The sequence below is a fragment of the Ranitomeya imitator genome, chromosome 3 (assembly GCF_032444005.1).
Source record: "Ranitomeya imitator isolate aRanImi1 chromosome 3, aRanImi1.pri, whole genome shotgun sequence".
Classification (NCBI taxonomy): Eukaryota; Metazoa; Chordata; class Amphibia; order Anura; family Dendrobatidae; genus Ranitomeya; species Ranitomeya imitator.
In genome coordinates this window covers 677,084,434-677,100,986 of record NC_091284.1, presented here as the reverse complement: position 1 = coordinate 677,100,986, position 16,553 = coordinate 677,084,434, and the positions used below count along the sequence as shown (strand labels likewise).

Here is a 16,553-nt window from a genome sequence, read left to right as displayed (position 1 = left end):
TTTCCGAGCACGCTCTGTTGACCTCCGAGTATTTATGACTGCTCGGAGATTTAGTTTTCATCACCTCAGCTGAATGATTTACATCTGTTAGCCAGCTTGATTACATGTGGGGATTCCCTAGCAACCTGGCAACCCCCACATGTACTCAGGCTGGCTAATAGCTGTAAATCATTCAGCTGTGGTGATGAAAACTAAATCTCCGAGCACTAAAAAAATACTCGGAGGTCACCCCGAGCGTGCTTGGAAAACCCGAGCAACGAGTATACTCGCTCATCACTAAATGTAATCATAGCAGGTAACACAAAGTAATATCATCTGACAAGTCATTAATATCCTAGAAGTGGTCATCTACAGCTCAGAACAAGAACCGGATGAAAGAAGAAGTATTTTTTTTGCCTCTTACCAATATAAGATACATTGAAACAATAACAAGCAAAATGTATTTGCAACTTGTTTATTAGTAGAATCAGATATACATTCACTTAAAGAGTTATAAAGAAAAATCTGAACTACCACAGTGATTTACTATGTTACAAGTCTCCGAGTTGTCACCTTGGATCAGATGATGACAAATCCTATATTAGATTTTCTAGTATATCAGAAAATCAGGCAGTGATATATTCAGCAATATAGGCGGGGTGGGGGGGGCATGTAAGACATTCAGGTGTGGCTGGTAGATGTGGCTAGAAAGTGGGTTACATTGGCTACACAACATATCCAGATATACGGTAGCTATGTCCAAGACTAAGCAAGACATCGTGCCTTTCTTCCTTGAAATGTCACCTGTCCATTGATTTTGAGCGATATTGCAGCTCAGCCCCATTTACTTCACAGTTTACTTCTATAGAAGCTCAATCTCAGAAATGCAGCTTCATATTAGATCTTATATTGTCTACAATTGAAATATGTTAAGTGACCACTACATAGACTTTGTGTCTTGTGAGTTAATATCAGCAGCTTAATTCTGACTTGTCGTCCAGAACGACCCCTGTCACATTCAATCCTTAGCAGCCTACTAAAACCACAGTTAATAAGCTTTATTTCACAGTCTAACAGAAAATATACATAAAATATGCAGCTGTGTCATAAATTACAAACCACACATTTCATTGTGATTACGCCGGAGCCTCTTAGTCGTCACATATTTCCAACACAAAACGAGCTTTATCACAGCCTGGAAATGAAAACTTCACTTTACGGAGATCCAGATTTTGAGCATTTCAGGAATTAGTCTTAATGGACTCTCTGTTCTGGTTTAGGTAGAACAATGGCAAGGACAGCATCCACAATGAAGGCTGGCATGTAAGATGCGGGTAGCCACACCAGCTTGGCGTCCCATCCTGGACTGTATCTTGTTCGGGGGTACACCGCTTGTAAGGCATGCTCAATGCATTTTGGAACTTTGGAGATATCGGCATCGCAGATGAAATTCATGATCAGCCTTTGTACTTTCATATCTGGATTTAAGAAAATCAATAATATTAGAAAATATTCCATGTCGGATACATTATTGAAGCATACCTGTCATCAGGAAATTCGACCCCTAACTAAAGGCATGTTATGTTTGTAAAGGCCTGTTAAAGCTTATAACATTCATGATTTTCTTGAAGTATGGAATTTGGAAATTGTAGAGCAATCCATCTCTGAAGTTTTAAGTGCAAGTGCAGTGGACGGACACTGTATTTTTAGCTCTCATGTCTGTCTCCTTATTCCCTTACCTGCTGTTGGACTTCAGTCGTCGACTGACCGATTACTCCTCTCTTCCTCTGCCCAAAATTCTGCCCAGGCTCTAAATCATTGTCAGGAAATGTCTCGTCAGAAGAAGCAGCACATGTAGAGTAGGCTCCCGATGATATTGTGAGGGCTGGCATAACAATTTGCGCATGCACCTTTCCCTCTGCTGAGATTACTCCAGGCAGTGATTTTGCAAATGCATCGAATTATCACATGGGGTTGTCTAAATAGAAAATAGAGGATTTGATGTTCTGCAGTTTGTAATGTTGGCTCATGCAACGTCATCAGCAGCCTACTGTGCATGCGCTAAATCTTGGGCAGTAGAAGAAAGGAGAGATCTGACAGTCAAAGACTGAAGGCCAACGACAGGTGAGGAAATAAGGAGATAGCCTTGAGAGCTGGAAATGCCATGTCCGCCCACTGCACTTGTGATTAAAACTTCAGAGGTGAACTACAATTTCTAAACTACATACTACAAGCAGGGTATACATTGAATAAGCAAGGGCCTTTGCAAACATGCCTTTAGTTAGTGGTCTAATTTCCTGGTGACGGGTTCCCTTTAAAAGGAACCATTTACTGAAGGTATAAAAAAAAATAAAATGACATGCCAAATTTATGATGACATAGAAGAAAGGTATAAAATTATGTTAAACCATCTTGCGTTTAAAATTTTGATTTTCCATTTAAAATCAATTAGAAAAAATGTCCAAACCGCCACAGCTGGAATATGTTATCATTTAACAAGAAATGCCAAAACATGAATATGTCTGATGTGCCTGATACACAAGGATAAAGTTATATTCATAAGTGGCATATTTCTTCCATTCATCTGAAAAAAAGTTGTTAGGTGACATTGAATTCTGCAAGCCCCATTAAGATAAGGATATTATGCAGGGAAAAAAGCGAAACAGAGTATAGAGAAGTAAATAGGACCATACTGTAGTTCCAAATGCCCCAGAAGTTAAAAATTGGCATGCAGTTTTTTTTCCTGGTAGAACCAAACAGAAAGATGTGTGATAATGAGTTCTTGCAAGTAATAAGCCACTTTCTGACAGCTAAAACCAGGAAAAAATATCATGGAAAGATTTACACTGCTGCATTTGGGGTCCGCTCTTTGATTTGACTTCCAAATATTGTGCTGTGTGAAAGTGGCCTCATGGGGATAATCTTCTCCTTGTTCTATAATTTTATCCTTTTTTTGTTCTCTGTCCTTGGCTACTTTTTGTGTATTCTAATTTATATTCAGAAGTGTTGCCTCTGATGCTGTGTTGATGCCTGTGATATTCTGGTATGAAATTGCTTAAAGGGATTATATGGGACGAACAATTGAATTCAAGTGAACTGGAGTCAGTACGACTCGGCAGCGACCATTAAAGTGTTTATCAAAGTTTGGGGTTCAAGTCTACAGTCAATCTATGTAACTGTAGACTTGCGAATCCTCACAGCATGCACACTGTGTGCTGTCAGGATTCTCCAGAGCCGGGAAGGGGTGAGTGCCTCAGTACAAGTGTGCGATTTGCATACATGTGGTCACATGCCGACTAGACGTGCATGACCTTGTTCAATACAAGTGAATTGAGTAAGGCTTTACGCTCCCTCTCCCATCATCCCCCTGTCAGCATCTGACGTCACCAATGCCGATACTGACAGTGGGCGCGATGATGTCACTACCCGGTGCCCGCGGTCCAGAGATGAGCAGGGAGCAGCGCAGGAACCAGGAGGAAGAGAGGTGAATATTTAGTCTATGGGGCTACATTACACTTTAGAGGATGGCTATGGGGGTGCATTATACTACAGAGGGTGGCTATGGGGGTGCATTATACTACAGAGGGTGGCTATGGGGGGTGCATTATACTACAGAGGGTGGCTATGGGGGTGCATTATGATACAGAGGGTGGCTATGGGGGGTGCATTATACTACAGAGGGTGGTGGTTATGAGGGTGCATTTTAATATAGAGGGTGGCTATGGGGATGCATTATACTACAGAGGGTGGCTATGGGGGTGCATTATAATATAGAGGGTGGTTATGGGAATGCATTATACTACAGAGGGTGGCTATGGGGGTACATTATACTACAGAGGGTGGCTATGGGGGTGCATTACATTATAAAGGATGCCTATGGGGGTGCATTATACTACAGAGGGTGGCTATGGGGCTGCATTACACTACAGAGGCTGCCTAAAGGGGTGCATTATACTACAGAGGGTGCCTATGGGGGTGCATTACATTATAGAGGATGCCTATGTGTGGATTACACTACGGAGGGTGCCTATGGGGGTGTATTACAATATAGAGGATTCCTATGGGGGTGCTGTTGTGAATTCTGTTGTCGGGCTCCCTCCTGTGGTCATGAATGGTACTTCGCCTGGTTCTATCCATGGAATTCCTCTGGTGGCTGTGGGTGTTTCTGAGTTTCCTTCCACAGGTGACGAGGTTAATTCGTTAGCTGGCTGCTCTATTTAACTCCACTTAGATCTTTGCTCCATGCCACCTGTCAATGTTCCAGTATTGGTCTAGTTCACTCCTGGATCGTTCTTGTGACCTGTCTTCCCAGCAGAAGCTAAGTTCCTGCTTGTTTTCCTTTGGTTTGCTATTTTTCTGTCCAGCTTGCTATTTTGATTGTTGTCTTGCTTGCTGGAAGCTCTGGGACGCAGAGGGAGCGCCTCCGCACCGTGAGTCGGTGCGGAGGGTCTTTTTGCGCCCTCTGCGTGGTCTTTTTGTAGGTTTTTGTGCTGACCGCAAAGCAACCTTTCCTATCCTCAGTCTGTTCAGTAAGTCGGGCCTCACTTTGCTAAATCTATTTCATCTCTGTGTTTGTATTTTCATCTTTACTCACAGTCATTATATGTGGGGGGCTGCCTTTTCCTTTGGGGAATTTCTCTGAGGCAAGGTAGGCTTTATTTTTCTATCTTCAGGGCTAGCTAGTTCCTTAGGCTGTGCCGAGTTGCATAGGGAGAGTTAGGAGCAATCCACGGCTATTTCTAGTGTGTGTGATAGGATTAGGGATTGCGGTCAGCAGAGTTCCCACGTCCCAGAGCTCGTCCTTTATTATCAGTAACTATCAGGTCATTCCGTGTGCTCTTAACCATCAGGTCCATTATTGTCCTGACCGCCAGGTCATAACAGTACAGGTGGCCCAAAGTACTAATGCATCTCAATAGAGGGATAAGAGAAGTTCTGAGACCATTTTTTTTTCTTTGCACTGTGTTTTGTTTCTCTTTTCCCCTTTACCTCTGGGTGGTTCAGGACACAGGTGTAAACATGGACATTCAAGGTCTGTCCTCTTGGATGGATAATCTCACTACAAGGGTACAAAACATTCAAGATTATGTGGTTCAGAATCCGATGTCAGAGCCTAGGATTCCAATTCCTGATTTGTTTTTTGGTGATAGATCTAGGTTCTTGAATTTCAAAAATAATTGTAAATTGTTTCTTGCCTTGAAACCTCGCTCCTCAGGTGACCCTGTTCAACAAGTAAAGATCATTATTTCTTTGTTACGTGGTGACCCTCAAGACTGGGCATTTTCCCTTGCGCCAGGAGATCCGGCATTGCGTGATGTTGATGCGTTTTTCCTGGCGCTTGGATTGCTTTATGACGAACCTAATTCAGTGGATCAGGCAGAGAAAATCTTGCTGGCTCTGTGTCAGGGTCAGGATGAAGCGGAGATATATTGTCAGAAGTTTAGAAAGTGGTCTGTGCTCACTCAGTGGAATGAATGTGCCCTGGCAGCAGTCTGAATGAGTCTATGTCTTTGGCCATTCAGATCGATCGACGCTTGCGTGAACGTAAAGTTGTGCACCATTTGGCGGTACTATCTGAGCATGGGCCTGAGCCTATGCAATGTGATAGGACTTTGACCAGAGCTGAACGGCAAGAACACAGACGTCGGAATGGGCTATGTTTTTACTGTGGTGATTCCACTCATGCTATTTCCGATTGTCCTAAGCGCACTAAGCGGTTTGCTAGTTCTGCCACCATTGGTACGGTACAGTCTAAATTTCTATTGTCCGTTACTCTGATTTGCTCTTTGTCACCCTATTCTGTTATGGCATTTGTGGATTCAGGCGCTGCCCTGAATTTGATGGACTTGGAGTATGCTAGGCGCTGTGGTTTTTTCTTGGAGCCCTTACAGTATCCTATTCCATTGAGAGGAATTGATGCTACGCCTTTGGCCAAGAATAAGCCTCAGTACTGGACCCAATTGACCATGTGCATGGCTCCTGCACATCAGGAGGATATCCGCTTTCTGGTGTTGCATAATCTGCATGATGTGGTCGTTTTGGGGTTGCCATGGCTACAGGTTCATAATCCAGTATTGGACTGGAAATCTATGTCTGTGTCCAGCTGGGGTTGCCAGGGGGTACATGGTGATGTTCCATTTTTGTCTATTTCGTCTTCCGCTCCTTGTGAAGTTCCAGAGTTTTTGTCGGATTATCGGGATGTATTTGATGAGCCCAAAGCCAGTGCCCTACCTCCTCATAGGGATTGCGATTGTGCAATTAATTTGATTCCTGGTAGTAAGTTTCCTAAGGGCCGATTGTTCAATTTATCTGTGCCAGAACACGCCGCTATGCGGAGTTATGTAAAGGAATCCTTGGAGAAAGGCCATATTCGCCCGTCGTCATCACCGTTAGGAGCAGGGTTCTTTTTTGTGGCCAAGAAGGATGGTTCTTTGAGACCTTGTATTGATTACCGCCTTCTTAATAAAATTACAGTCAAATTTCAGTATCCTTTGCCGTTGCTGTCTGATTTGTTTGCTCGTATTAAAGGAGCTAGTTGGTTCACCAAGATAGATCTTCGAGGGGCGTATAATCTTGTGCGTATTAAACAAGGCGATGAATGGAAAACAGCATTTAATACGCCCGAGGGCCATTTTGAGTACCTGGTTATGCCATTCGGGCTTTCCAATGCTCCATCAGTATTTCAGTCCTTTATGCATGACATCTTCCGAGAGTACCTGGATAAATTCCTGATTGTGTATTTGGATGATATTTTGGTCTTTTCGGATGATTGGGAGTCTCATGTTAAGCAGGTCAGAATGGTGTTGCAGGTCCTTCGTGCGAATTCCTTGTTTGTGAAGGGGTCAAAGTGTCTCTTTGGAGTTCAGAAGGTTTCATTTTTGGGGATCATTTTTTCCCCTTCTACTATCGAGATGGACCCTGTTAAAGTCCAGGCCATTTATGATTGGACTCAGCCGACATCTGTGAAGAGCCTGCAAAAGTTCCTGGGCTTTGCTAATTTTTATCGGCGCTTCATCGCTAATTTTTCTAGTGTTGCTAAACCGTTGACTGATTTGACCAAGAAGGGTGCTGATGTGGTCAATTGGTCTTCTGCAGCTGTAGAGGCTTTTCAAGAGTTGAAGCGTCGTTTTTCTTCTGCCCCTGTGTTGTGCCAGCCAGATGTTTCGCTCCCGTTTCAGGTTGAGGTTGATGCTTCTGAGATTGGAGCAGGGGCTGTTTTGTCGCAAAGAAGTTCTGATGGCTCGGTGATGAAGCCATGTGCTTTCTTTTCTAGAAAGTTTTCGCCTGCTGAGCACAATTATGATGTTGGTAATCGAGAGTTGTTGGCCATGAAGTGGGCATTCAAGGAGTGGCGTCATTGGCTTGAAGGAGCCAAGCATCGCGTGGTGGTCTTGACAGATCACAAGAATTTGACTTATCTTGAGTCTGCCAAACGGTTGAATCCGAGACAGGCTCGATGGTCGTTATTTTTCTCCCATTTTGATTTTGTGGTTTCGTACCTTTCGGGCTCTAAGAATGTGAAGACTGATGCCCTGTCAAGGAGTTTTGTGCCTGACTCTCCGGGTGTTCCTGAGTCGGCGGGTATTCTCAAAGAGGGGGTAATTTTGTCTGCCATCTCCCCTGATTTGCGGCGGGTGCTGCAAAAATTTCAGGCTGATAGACCTGACCGTTGCCCAGCGGAGAAACTGTTTGTCCCTGATAGATGGACTAGTAGAGTTATCTCTGAGATTCATTGTTCAGTGTTGGCTGGGCATCCTGGAATCTTTGGTACCAGAGATTTGGTGGCTAGATCCTTTTGGTGGCCGTCTTTGTCACGGGATGTGCGTTCTTTTGTGCAGTCCTGTGGGACTTGTGCTCGGGCTAAGCCCTGCTGTTCTCGTGCCAGTGGGTTGCTTTTGCCCTTGCCGGTCCCGAAGAGGCCCTGGACGCATATTTCTATGGATTTTATTTCGGATCTCCCCGTCTCTCAAAAGATGTAGGTCATTTGGGTGGTTTGTGATCGCTTTTCTAAGATGGTCCATTTGGTACCTTTGTCTAAATTGCCTTCCTCCTCTGATTTGGTGCCATTATTTTTCCAGCATGTGGTTCGTTTACATGGTATCCTGGAAAACATCGTTTCTGACAGAAGTTCCCAGTTTGTTTCGAGGTTTTGGCGATCCTTTTGTGCTAGGATGGGCATTGATTTGTCTTTTTCCTCGGCTTTCCATCCTCAGACAAATGGCCAAACCGAACGAACTAATCAGACTTTGGAAACATATCTGAGATGCTTTGTTTCTGCTGATCAGGATGATTGGGTGTCCTTTTTGCCATTGGCTGAGTTCGCCCTTAATAATCGGGCCAGCTCGGCTACTTTGGTTTTGCCGTTTTTCTGCAATTCTGGTTTCCATCCTCGTTTCTCTTCAGGGCAGGTTGAGTCTTCGGACTGTCCTGGTGTAGATACTGTGGTGGATAGGTTGCAGCAGATTTGGACTCATGTGGTGGACAATTTGACATTGTCCCAGGAGAAGGCTCAACGTTTCGCTAACCGCCGGCGCTGTGTGGGTCCCCGACTTCGTGTTGGGGATTTGGTTTGGTTGTCGTCTCGTTATGTTCCTATGAAGGTTTCCTCTCCTAAGTTTAAGCCTCGTTTCATTGGTCCGTATAAGATTTCTGAGGTTATCAATCCTGTGTCATTCCGTTTGGCCCTTCCTGTTTCTTTTGCCATCCATAATGTGTTCCATAGGTCGTTTTTGCGGAGATACGTGGCGCCTGTGGTTCCATCCGTTGATCCTCCTGCCCCGGTGTTGGTTGAGGGGGAGTTGGAGTATGTGGTGGAGAAGATTTTGGATTCTCGTATTTCGAGACGGAAACTCCAGTACCGGGTAAAGTGGAAGGGTTATGGTCAGGAAGATAATTCCTGGGTTTTTGCCTCTGATGTTCATGCTGCCGATCTGGTTCGTGCCTTTCATTTGGCTCATCCTGGTCGGCCTGGGGGCTCTGGTGAGGGTTCGGTGACCCCTCCTCAAGGGGGGGGGTACTGTTGTGAATTCTGTTGTCGGGCTCCCTCCTGTGGTCATGAATGGTACTTCGGCTGGTTCTATCCATGGAATTCCTCTGATGGCTGTGGGTGTTTCTGAGTTTCCTTCCACAGGTGACGAGGTTAATTCGTTAGCTGGCTGCTCTATTTAACTCCACTTAGATCTTTGCTCCATGCCACCTGTCAATGTTCCAGTATTGGTCTAGTTCACTCCTGGATCGTTCTTGTGACCTGTCTTCCTAGCAGAAGCTAAGTTCCTGTTTGTTTTCCTTTGGTTTGTTATTTTTCTGTCCAGCTTGCTATTTTGATTGTTGTCTTGCTTGCTGGAAGCTCTGGGACGCAGAGGGAGCGCCTCCGCACCGTGAGTCGGTGCGGAGGGTCTTTTTGCGCCCTCTGCGTGGTCTTTTTGTAGGTTTTTGTGCTGACCGCAAAGCAACCTTTCCTATCCTCAGTCTGTTCAGTAAGTCGGGCCTCACTTTGCTAAATCTATTTCATCTCTGTGTTTGTATTTTCATCTTTACTCACAGTCATTATATGTGGGGGCTACCTTTTCCTTTGGGGAATTTCTCTGAGGCAAGGTAGGCTTTATTTTTCTATCTTCAGGGCTAGCTAGTTCCTTAGGCTGTGCCGAGTTGCATAGGGAGCGTTAGGAGCAATCCACGGCTATTTCTAGTGTGTGTGATAGGATTAGGGATTGCGGTCAGCAGAGTTCCCACGTCCCAGAGCTCGTCCTTTATTATCAGTAACTATCAGGTCATTCCGTGTGCTCTTAACCATCAGGTCCATTATTGTCCTGACCACCAGGTCATAACAGGGTGCACTACACTACAGAGGCTGCCTATGGGGGAGCATTACATTATAGAGGATGCCTATGAGGGTGCATTACACTATAGAGGCTGCCTATAGGGGTGCTTTGCCCTACAGAGGCTGCCTATAGGGGTGCATTATGCTATAGAGTCTGCCTATGGGGAGTTCAGTATACTATAGAGCCTACCTATTGGGAGTGCATTATACAGTATAGAGTCTGCCTATGTGGAGTTCATTTTACTATATGGAGAACAATGGGGAGTGCATTATACTATATGGAGACCTATGTGGAGTGCATTATACTATATGGAGGCCTATGGGGAGTGCATTATACTATATGGAGCCCTATGGAGAGTGCATTATACTTTATATAGAGTCTGCCTATGGGGAGTGCATTTTGCAATATGGAGACCTATGGGACATATGCTATACTAAATGGAGGACAATGGGGAGTGCATTATACTATATGGAGACGGTGGACCTATGGGGAGTGCATTATACTATATGGAGACGATGGACCTATGGAGATTGCATTATACTATATTGAGGACTATCTGGTGTATTATGCTATATGGAGGCTATCTAGGGGGCCATCATACAATGTGGAGATTAAAGTGAGGGGGCCATCATACAGCGTTGGAGCCATTAAACAGTTTGGGGGATATTAAAGGGACTCTGTCACCTGAATTTGGAGGGAACAATTTTCAGCCACAGGGGCGGAGTTTTCGGGTGTTTGATTCACCCTTTCCTTACCCGATGGCTGCATGCTGGCTGCAATATTGGATTGAAGTTCATTCTCTGTCCTCCATAGTACACGCCAGCGCAAGGCAAGATTACCTTGTGCAGGCATGTACTACGGAGGACAGAGAATGAACTTCAATCCAATATTACAGCCAGCATGTAGCCAGCGGGTAAGGAAAGGGTGAATCAAACACCCGAAAACCCCGCCCCTGTGGCTGAAAATTGTTCCCTCCAAATTCAGGTGACAGAGTCCCTTTAAGGGGTCAGTATATATACAGTGAGTGGGCATTGTACTGTGTATAACAGAGCATTCTATTGTGTATAGAGGAGCTGTACAGGGGGGAGACATTATTAAATGTAAAGTGGGCACTTATTGTTATAGGGGAATTCAGGTTACTGTGACTGTCAAAGGGGCACACAGGAGAATATTACTTTTTAGGGGACTAAATGTGGGCACTGTTTTCTAGGGCAGTTGCACCCGGCATTACTATATTCTAGAGGGGTGCTTTAGAATTTAGAGGGTACAGAGAACCACACAGCAGGTGCAGTGATAGTGACACATACGGCAACAGCATTGGGGTACCAGAAGGATTAGGAGTTTGTGCAGATTGGAAATAGATGGTGATGGGGCTGAAAATGCGAGAAGTGAAATGTGTCTTTATTGTATTCTCTGCAGCCGAGTCCTGGCTGGAGGAGTTGTCATGTTGGTCTGGGCCAGATGGAAAAGGTGTGAAAAGTGAACAATTCCATCAGAACGTCAGTAGTAGGTCACCATCTATAACTGTGCTGTTATCTCAGGCTAAGTTCACATTTGCGTATATGTGCGCAGTGTATCATCCGCATACGCAAATGCATGTTTACGCAGCGTTTTTTTTATCTGCATCAGCTTACACATGATGGCAAAAAAAAAACACTGAGTGTGCATGCGTTTCTATGCGTTTTTTTGCCTGCGTTTGCATTTTTATGTGCATGCGTTCGATATATCCAGGGGGGCGTGTCTCAATCAGTTCCTGGACATGCGCAATCCGAGGTACGCAAGCGCATCGAACGCATGCGTATGCAAGGACATGCATATGCATGCAATCCCATAGGAAGTAATGCGTTTTTTAACGCACTCATCCGCTTGCGCATGCCTGCGCATATTTGACTGATTTTTGACACCTCCAAAAATGCAACATGTTGCGTTTGCCGGACCCCCCCGCACACCACAAAACGAAGCATGCATGCGCAAAAGCATGCAAACACATGTCCATGCGTACACCATGTTAACCCCCTAACCTCCAAGGGTAGTTTCTATGTTAATGACCGGGCCAATTTTTACAATTCTGACCACTGTCCCTTTATGAGGTTATAACTCTGGAATGCTTGCATGGATCCCGGTGATTCTGACATTGTTTCTCGTTACATATTATACTACATGTTGGTGGTAAAATTTCTTTGACATTACTTGCGTTTGTTTGTGAAAAAAAAACCCGGAAATTTGGCAAAAATTTTGAAAATTTCACAATTTTCCAACTTGGAATTTTCATGCCCTTAAATCACAGAGATATGTCACACAAAATACTTAATAAGTAACATTTCCAACATGTCTACTTTATATCAGCACAATTTTGGAACCAAATTTTTTTTGTTAGGGAGAAATAAGGGTTAAAAGTTGACCATCTATTTCTCATTTTTACAACACCATTTTTTCTTAGGGACCACATCACATTTGAAGTCACTGATAGAAAATACCAAAGTGTGACACCCTCAATGTGCACAAAATAACATTCAAGAAGTTTATTAAACCTTCAGGTGTTTCACAGGAATTTTTGGAATGTTTAAAAAAAATGAACATTTTACTTTTTTTCACAAAAAATTTACTTCAGCTCCAATTTGTTTTATTTTACCCAGGGTAACAGAAGAAATTGGACCCCAAAAGTTGTACAATTTGACCGGAGTACGCAGATACCCCATATGTGGGGGTAAACCACTGTTTGGACGCATGGCAGAGCTCGGAAAGGAAGAAGCGCCGTTTGACTTTTCGATGCAAAATTGACTGGAATTGAGATAGGAAGCCATGTAGCATTTGGAGAGCCCCTGATGTGCCTAAACAGTAAAAAACCCCAAAAGTGACACCATTTTGGAAAGTAGACCCCCAAAGGAACTTATCTAGAGGTGTGCTGAGCACTTTGACCCACCAAGTACTTCACAGAAGTTTATAATGTAGAGCTGTAAAAATAAAAAAATCATATTTTTTCACAAAAATGATCTTTTAGCCCCCAATTTTTTATTTTTCCAAGGGTAAAAGAAGAAATTAGACCCCAAAAGTTGTTTTTCAATTTGTCCTGAGAAGGCTGAAACCCCATATGTTGGGGTAACCCTAATCCCCCCCCCCCCCCCCCAGTGAGCACGGCTGATCGCCCATGACGCACTATCCTGCCCCTGGGAATTAAGTCCCAGGTCAATTCGACGGGATAGTACGTCAGATGGCAGAAAGGGGTTAAATATATGTATGCATGACGCATGCGGATGTACAGTATGCAGATCAAACGCCACGTGAACAGATGCAAATGTGAAGCCAGCCTTATATGTTCTGAAGGACTGGAGTCTACCACTGACCATATCGTGGTAATATCAATATTGGTCTTTATATAGAGATTATTGTCAGCAACAGCACTGTCATCTGCTGAGGTTCTCCTCCACTATTATGGTGCATCACCCAGTTATAATCAAGGTTACCTAGTTAGGGGCCCACTCAGAAGTTTCGCCCCTCTGAACCAAAACCCTATGTACGCCTCTGGCTGGAAACGTCTCACCGCGTTTTGAAGTTTCCATCCAGATGAAGAGATTCTATGCAACCCTATTGCATTTTCTTTTGTTCCCAGTTTCTGTTTCGCACTTTCAGCACTGACACTGGAAAATTATGATGAACCTCAAGCCTGGACAGCCCCGTTAATCAATGTATGGATCTGGTGAGTTCCAACCTGCTAGAGCAGTTTTCAGTTGATTTTGTGGGGGTGTTGTCCCCTCACCAATCTCATATTGATTACTTATGCTACAGATCAATTGTTTAGTCTTGGACAATGCCTAAAGTGCTGCTTGAAACAACTTATGTATTTCAAGGTGCCTGTGTAAGACCAGTCAGTGTATGGGACTCTTGCATTCTCATAGCTCATCATAGGGGATAGACTTATGTCAAAGAGTAAGAGCCTCTGTGTTGGGCTCTCCATGCATGTGCTGTGACAGTGACACAGCACCAAGGTCTAACATCCAATTGGTAACTGGCTACTGTATCATTTGCTTATACTTATTGTACTACCACCTGTATTTGATTTGCATATCTGCCATTGTTTATGTATTTCCATTGTGTACATACTGTTTTGTCTAATGTACCCTTAAGGCAATTGAATATCCAATTTAAGTTTCGGCTGCTTTTTTATCCCGATCCACGAATCCACACGTCTGTGTTCTCGGTTTAACATCACATGCTACCGGGGTCGGTTTCTGGCCCAATAAAACCCCGGTAATGGACCGGGCTTATATCTAACGAAGGACTGGAGGCAGTCCTACCGGGCTGGCAGGGATCTGTTTCACTGATGTAAGTGAAAGGGACTCTCAATCTGTTAGGGTTGTGAGCGAGTGTTGTGCCATACTGGCGGTTGAGTGGGCCACCCTCTCTCACTCTTCCTGTCTCCCTGTGCCCATGTGGACAGGGGATGTCTGTGTAATACTAGGCCAAGCTGACATTATGTATCTCTACGGAGTGCAGAACGTCACGTTGGTGAAAGTAGGGAGACCGGACTTTGTGACATAACATATTAGTGATGATATGAGGGTCTGCAAGGTGTGGTTCTTTCCAAGGGGATTTAAAATGTTGAAGTACTTTTTTTTTTTTAAAGAGAATCTGTCATCGGCAAAAACGCTATTTACATGCTGATATAGAGTTAGTCAGCAAGTAAATGACATTAAAATGCTGCCTGTCGATCTTACTGAAAGTGCTAAAATTAAATTATATCCTTCTGGTAGCAGCTTGCTTTCAGTCATAGGGCCGTGCACGAAACAACTACAGTCATCGCTCACTGTATGGTGAATTGTGGCTGTAATCACCAGCACTTTGACAGCTCGCTCTTCACAGATATGCTGCAGAGCAGGCTGTCAATCAAAGTGTCAGAGAGTCAATATAGCTGCCGCTAACAGTATAGTGAGTGATGATTCTAATCGCTCTATTCATGCTCCTATGAGTAAAAGCGAGTGGCTCCTGGGATTATATACGGTATATTAATTTCCTCCCAGTAGCCATGAAGGTAGCATTTTATCAGATTAACCCTATATCTGCAGCTAAATAGTGCTTTTCAATATGACAGGTTCCATTTAAAAATTGAAAATAGTGATGGAAAACCCCTTTCATTTAGAACAATTTAAAATTGTGACCCAGAAGGTTGTGGAGACCTTGTGTTGGGCAATTTCATCATTGTACAATCTGTAACTGCAATCTCTGCTCCTAAATTACAACATTGGCTGTAGCTGCAGGAAAGAACAAAAAAAAAATAAAAAAAATAAAAATGACAGTGAAGAGAAATGTATAGTGAGAAACTTATCGTTGTGCATTACTTACAACCCCCTACTCCTGGAAACTCACATTTTTGGTAAAATACGTCTCCATAACTCTTCCTCGTCTCAGGTGGCATCTGGTCCCAAAGCTGCTTCAGGGAATGTTCAATAGACTCCAGATCGGTTACTGCCGTTTTAAAGAAGCCCGGCTCTATAATACAGACCTTGATGCCAAAGTGCTGTATGTCTCTCCTGTGGCATCAATGGAAAATCACATTACATTTAACGTAAAACCACAAACTGTGGCAAACATTTCTCATGCACAACGTGTTCTTCTTACAGCCATAATGCTGGCAGTCTGAGTTATCCCTAAATGATACTAAAATTGAACAATGAGCGTCTTTTTATTATTTCACCCTATTACGAATACTGCAGAATTGTAGTGCCTTAAAGTACATTTACACTGGCTGATAATTGGTAATGAGGGTTCCAAGAAGCACTCATTCCAGATTATAGGACTGTCTATACAGTCTGCCGATGACCAGTCAAATGAGCAAAATGTTTTTTTTTTTGGATGAAATTATTTTATAACTTGCTTAAAAATTATCATTCTCGGCAGCACACCATCCACAGGACATGTGCTGCCGAGAACAATGATATTCTCATTCTGTGCACATGGGAGCGTGGGCGGCCTGTTGAAACATGCTATTAAATGACTACGGATTGACTTGCATGTAATCGATTTGTGTCTTTTAACAACCACAGTCGACCAGTGTAAATGCACCCTTATTCTCAGTACAGACCACGTTAAAAGACAGATAACTCGGGCAAAGTTTGATAAGTGGTGTCCAACCTACAGGTCACATTCCCTTCATATTTTCCATCGGCACAGTGATTCATACGTGTGAGCAGTTGTTCCTGATACTTCATCCAGCTCACATTCAAGAAAATTACAAAGGAATATATACAAAGTGTTCCAAATTATTATGAAAAATATTAAGAATTGAGAGTCCTCAGTGGTTGATACCTTTTAATGGCTAACTGAAAAGATGGTAACAAATTGCAAGCTTTCGAGACTACTCAGGTCACTTCATCAGGCAAAGACTAAAGCAAATTCTGAAGAATCACATATTTATACACACCACAGCACAGAACTGTCATTATGGGAGAGTGATAAGTGATAAACAGTTGTGTCCATAAATATTGGAAAGTTCATATATTAGGAGTGAATGTTTTGTTGTCCTCTGATTGGGGTCTGTTTCTGTTATGATGACCCCACATGATCTGAAGTGCAAATTCCTTAATTGATGTATACAAATATTTAGAATTGATAGTCCTCAGTGGTTGATACCTTTTAATGGCTAACTGAAAAGATGGTAACAAATTGCAAGCTTTCGAGACTTCGAGAACTTTCGTTCTGTATCTTAATTGATGTAAAAAGACATAAATCCATGCGACACATTAATTCCTGCACTAA

The 16,553-nt window shown here is 43.4% G+C and overlaps 1 protein-coding gene across 1 annotated transcript in view; it reads right to left on the bottom strand.

Moving 5' to 3' along the window:
* Positions 1 to 438: 438 nt before the first annotated feature.
* Positions 439 to 16,553, bottom strand: part of RDH5 (retinol dehydrogenase 5) — a 114,723-nt gene continuing 98,608 nt past the window's right edge. Inside the window, exons 4-5 of the mRNA XM_069758374.1 lie at positions 15,165 to 15,328; positions 439 to 1,457 (exon numbers count right to left, since the gene is read on the bottom strand). Of these exons, the coding sequence (XP_069614475.1) occupies positions 1,234 to 1,457; positions 15,165 to 15,328 (388 nt within the window). The 3' untranslated portion in view covers positions 439 to 1,233. The remainder of the gene's footprint in view (positions 1,458 to 15,164; positions 15,329 to 16,553) is intronic.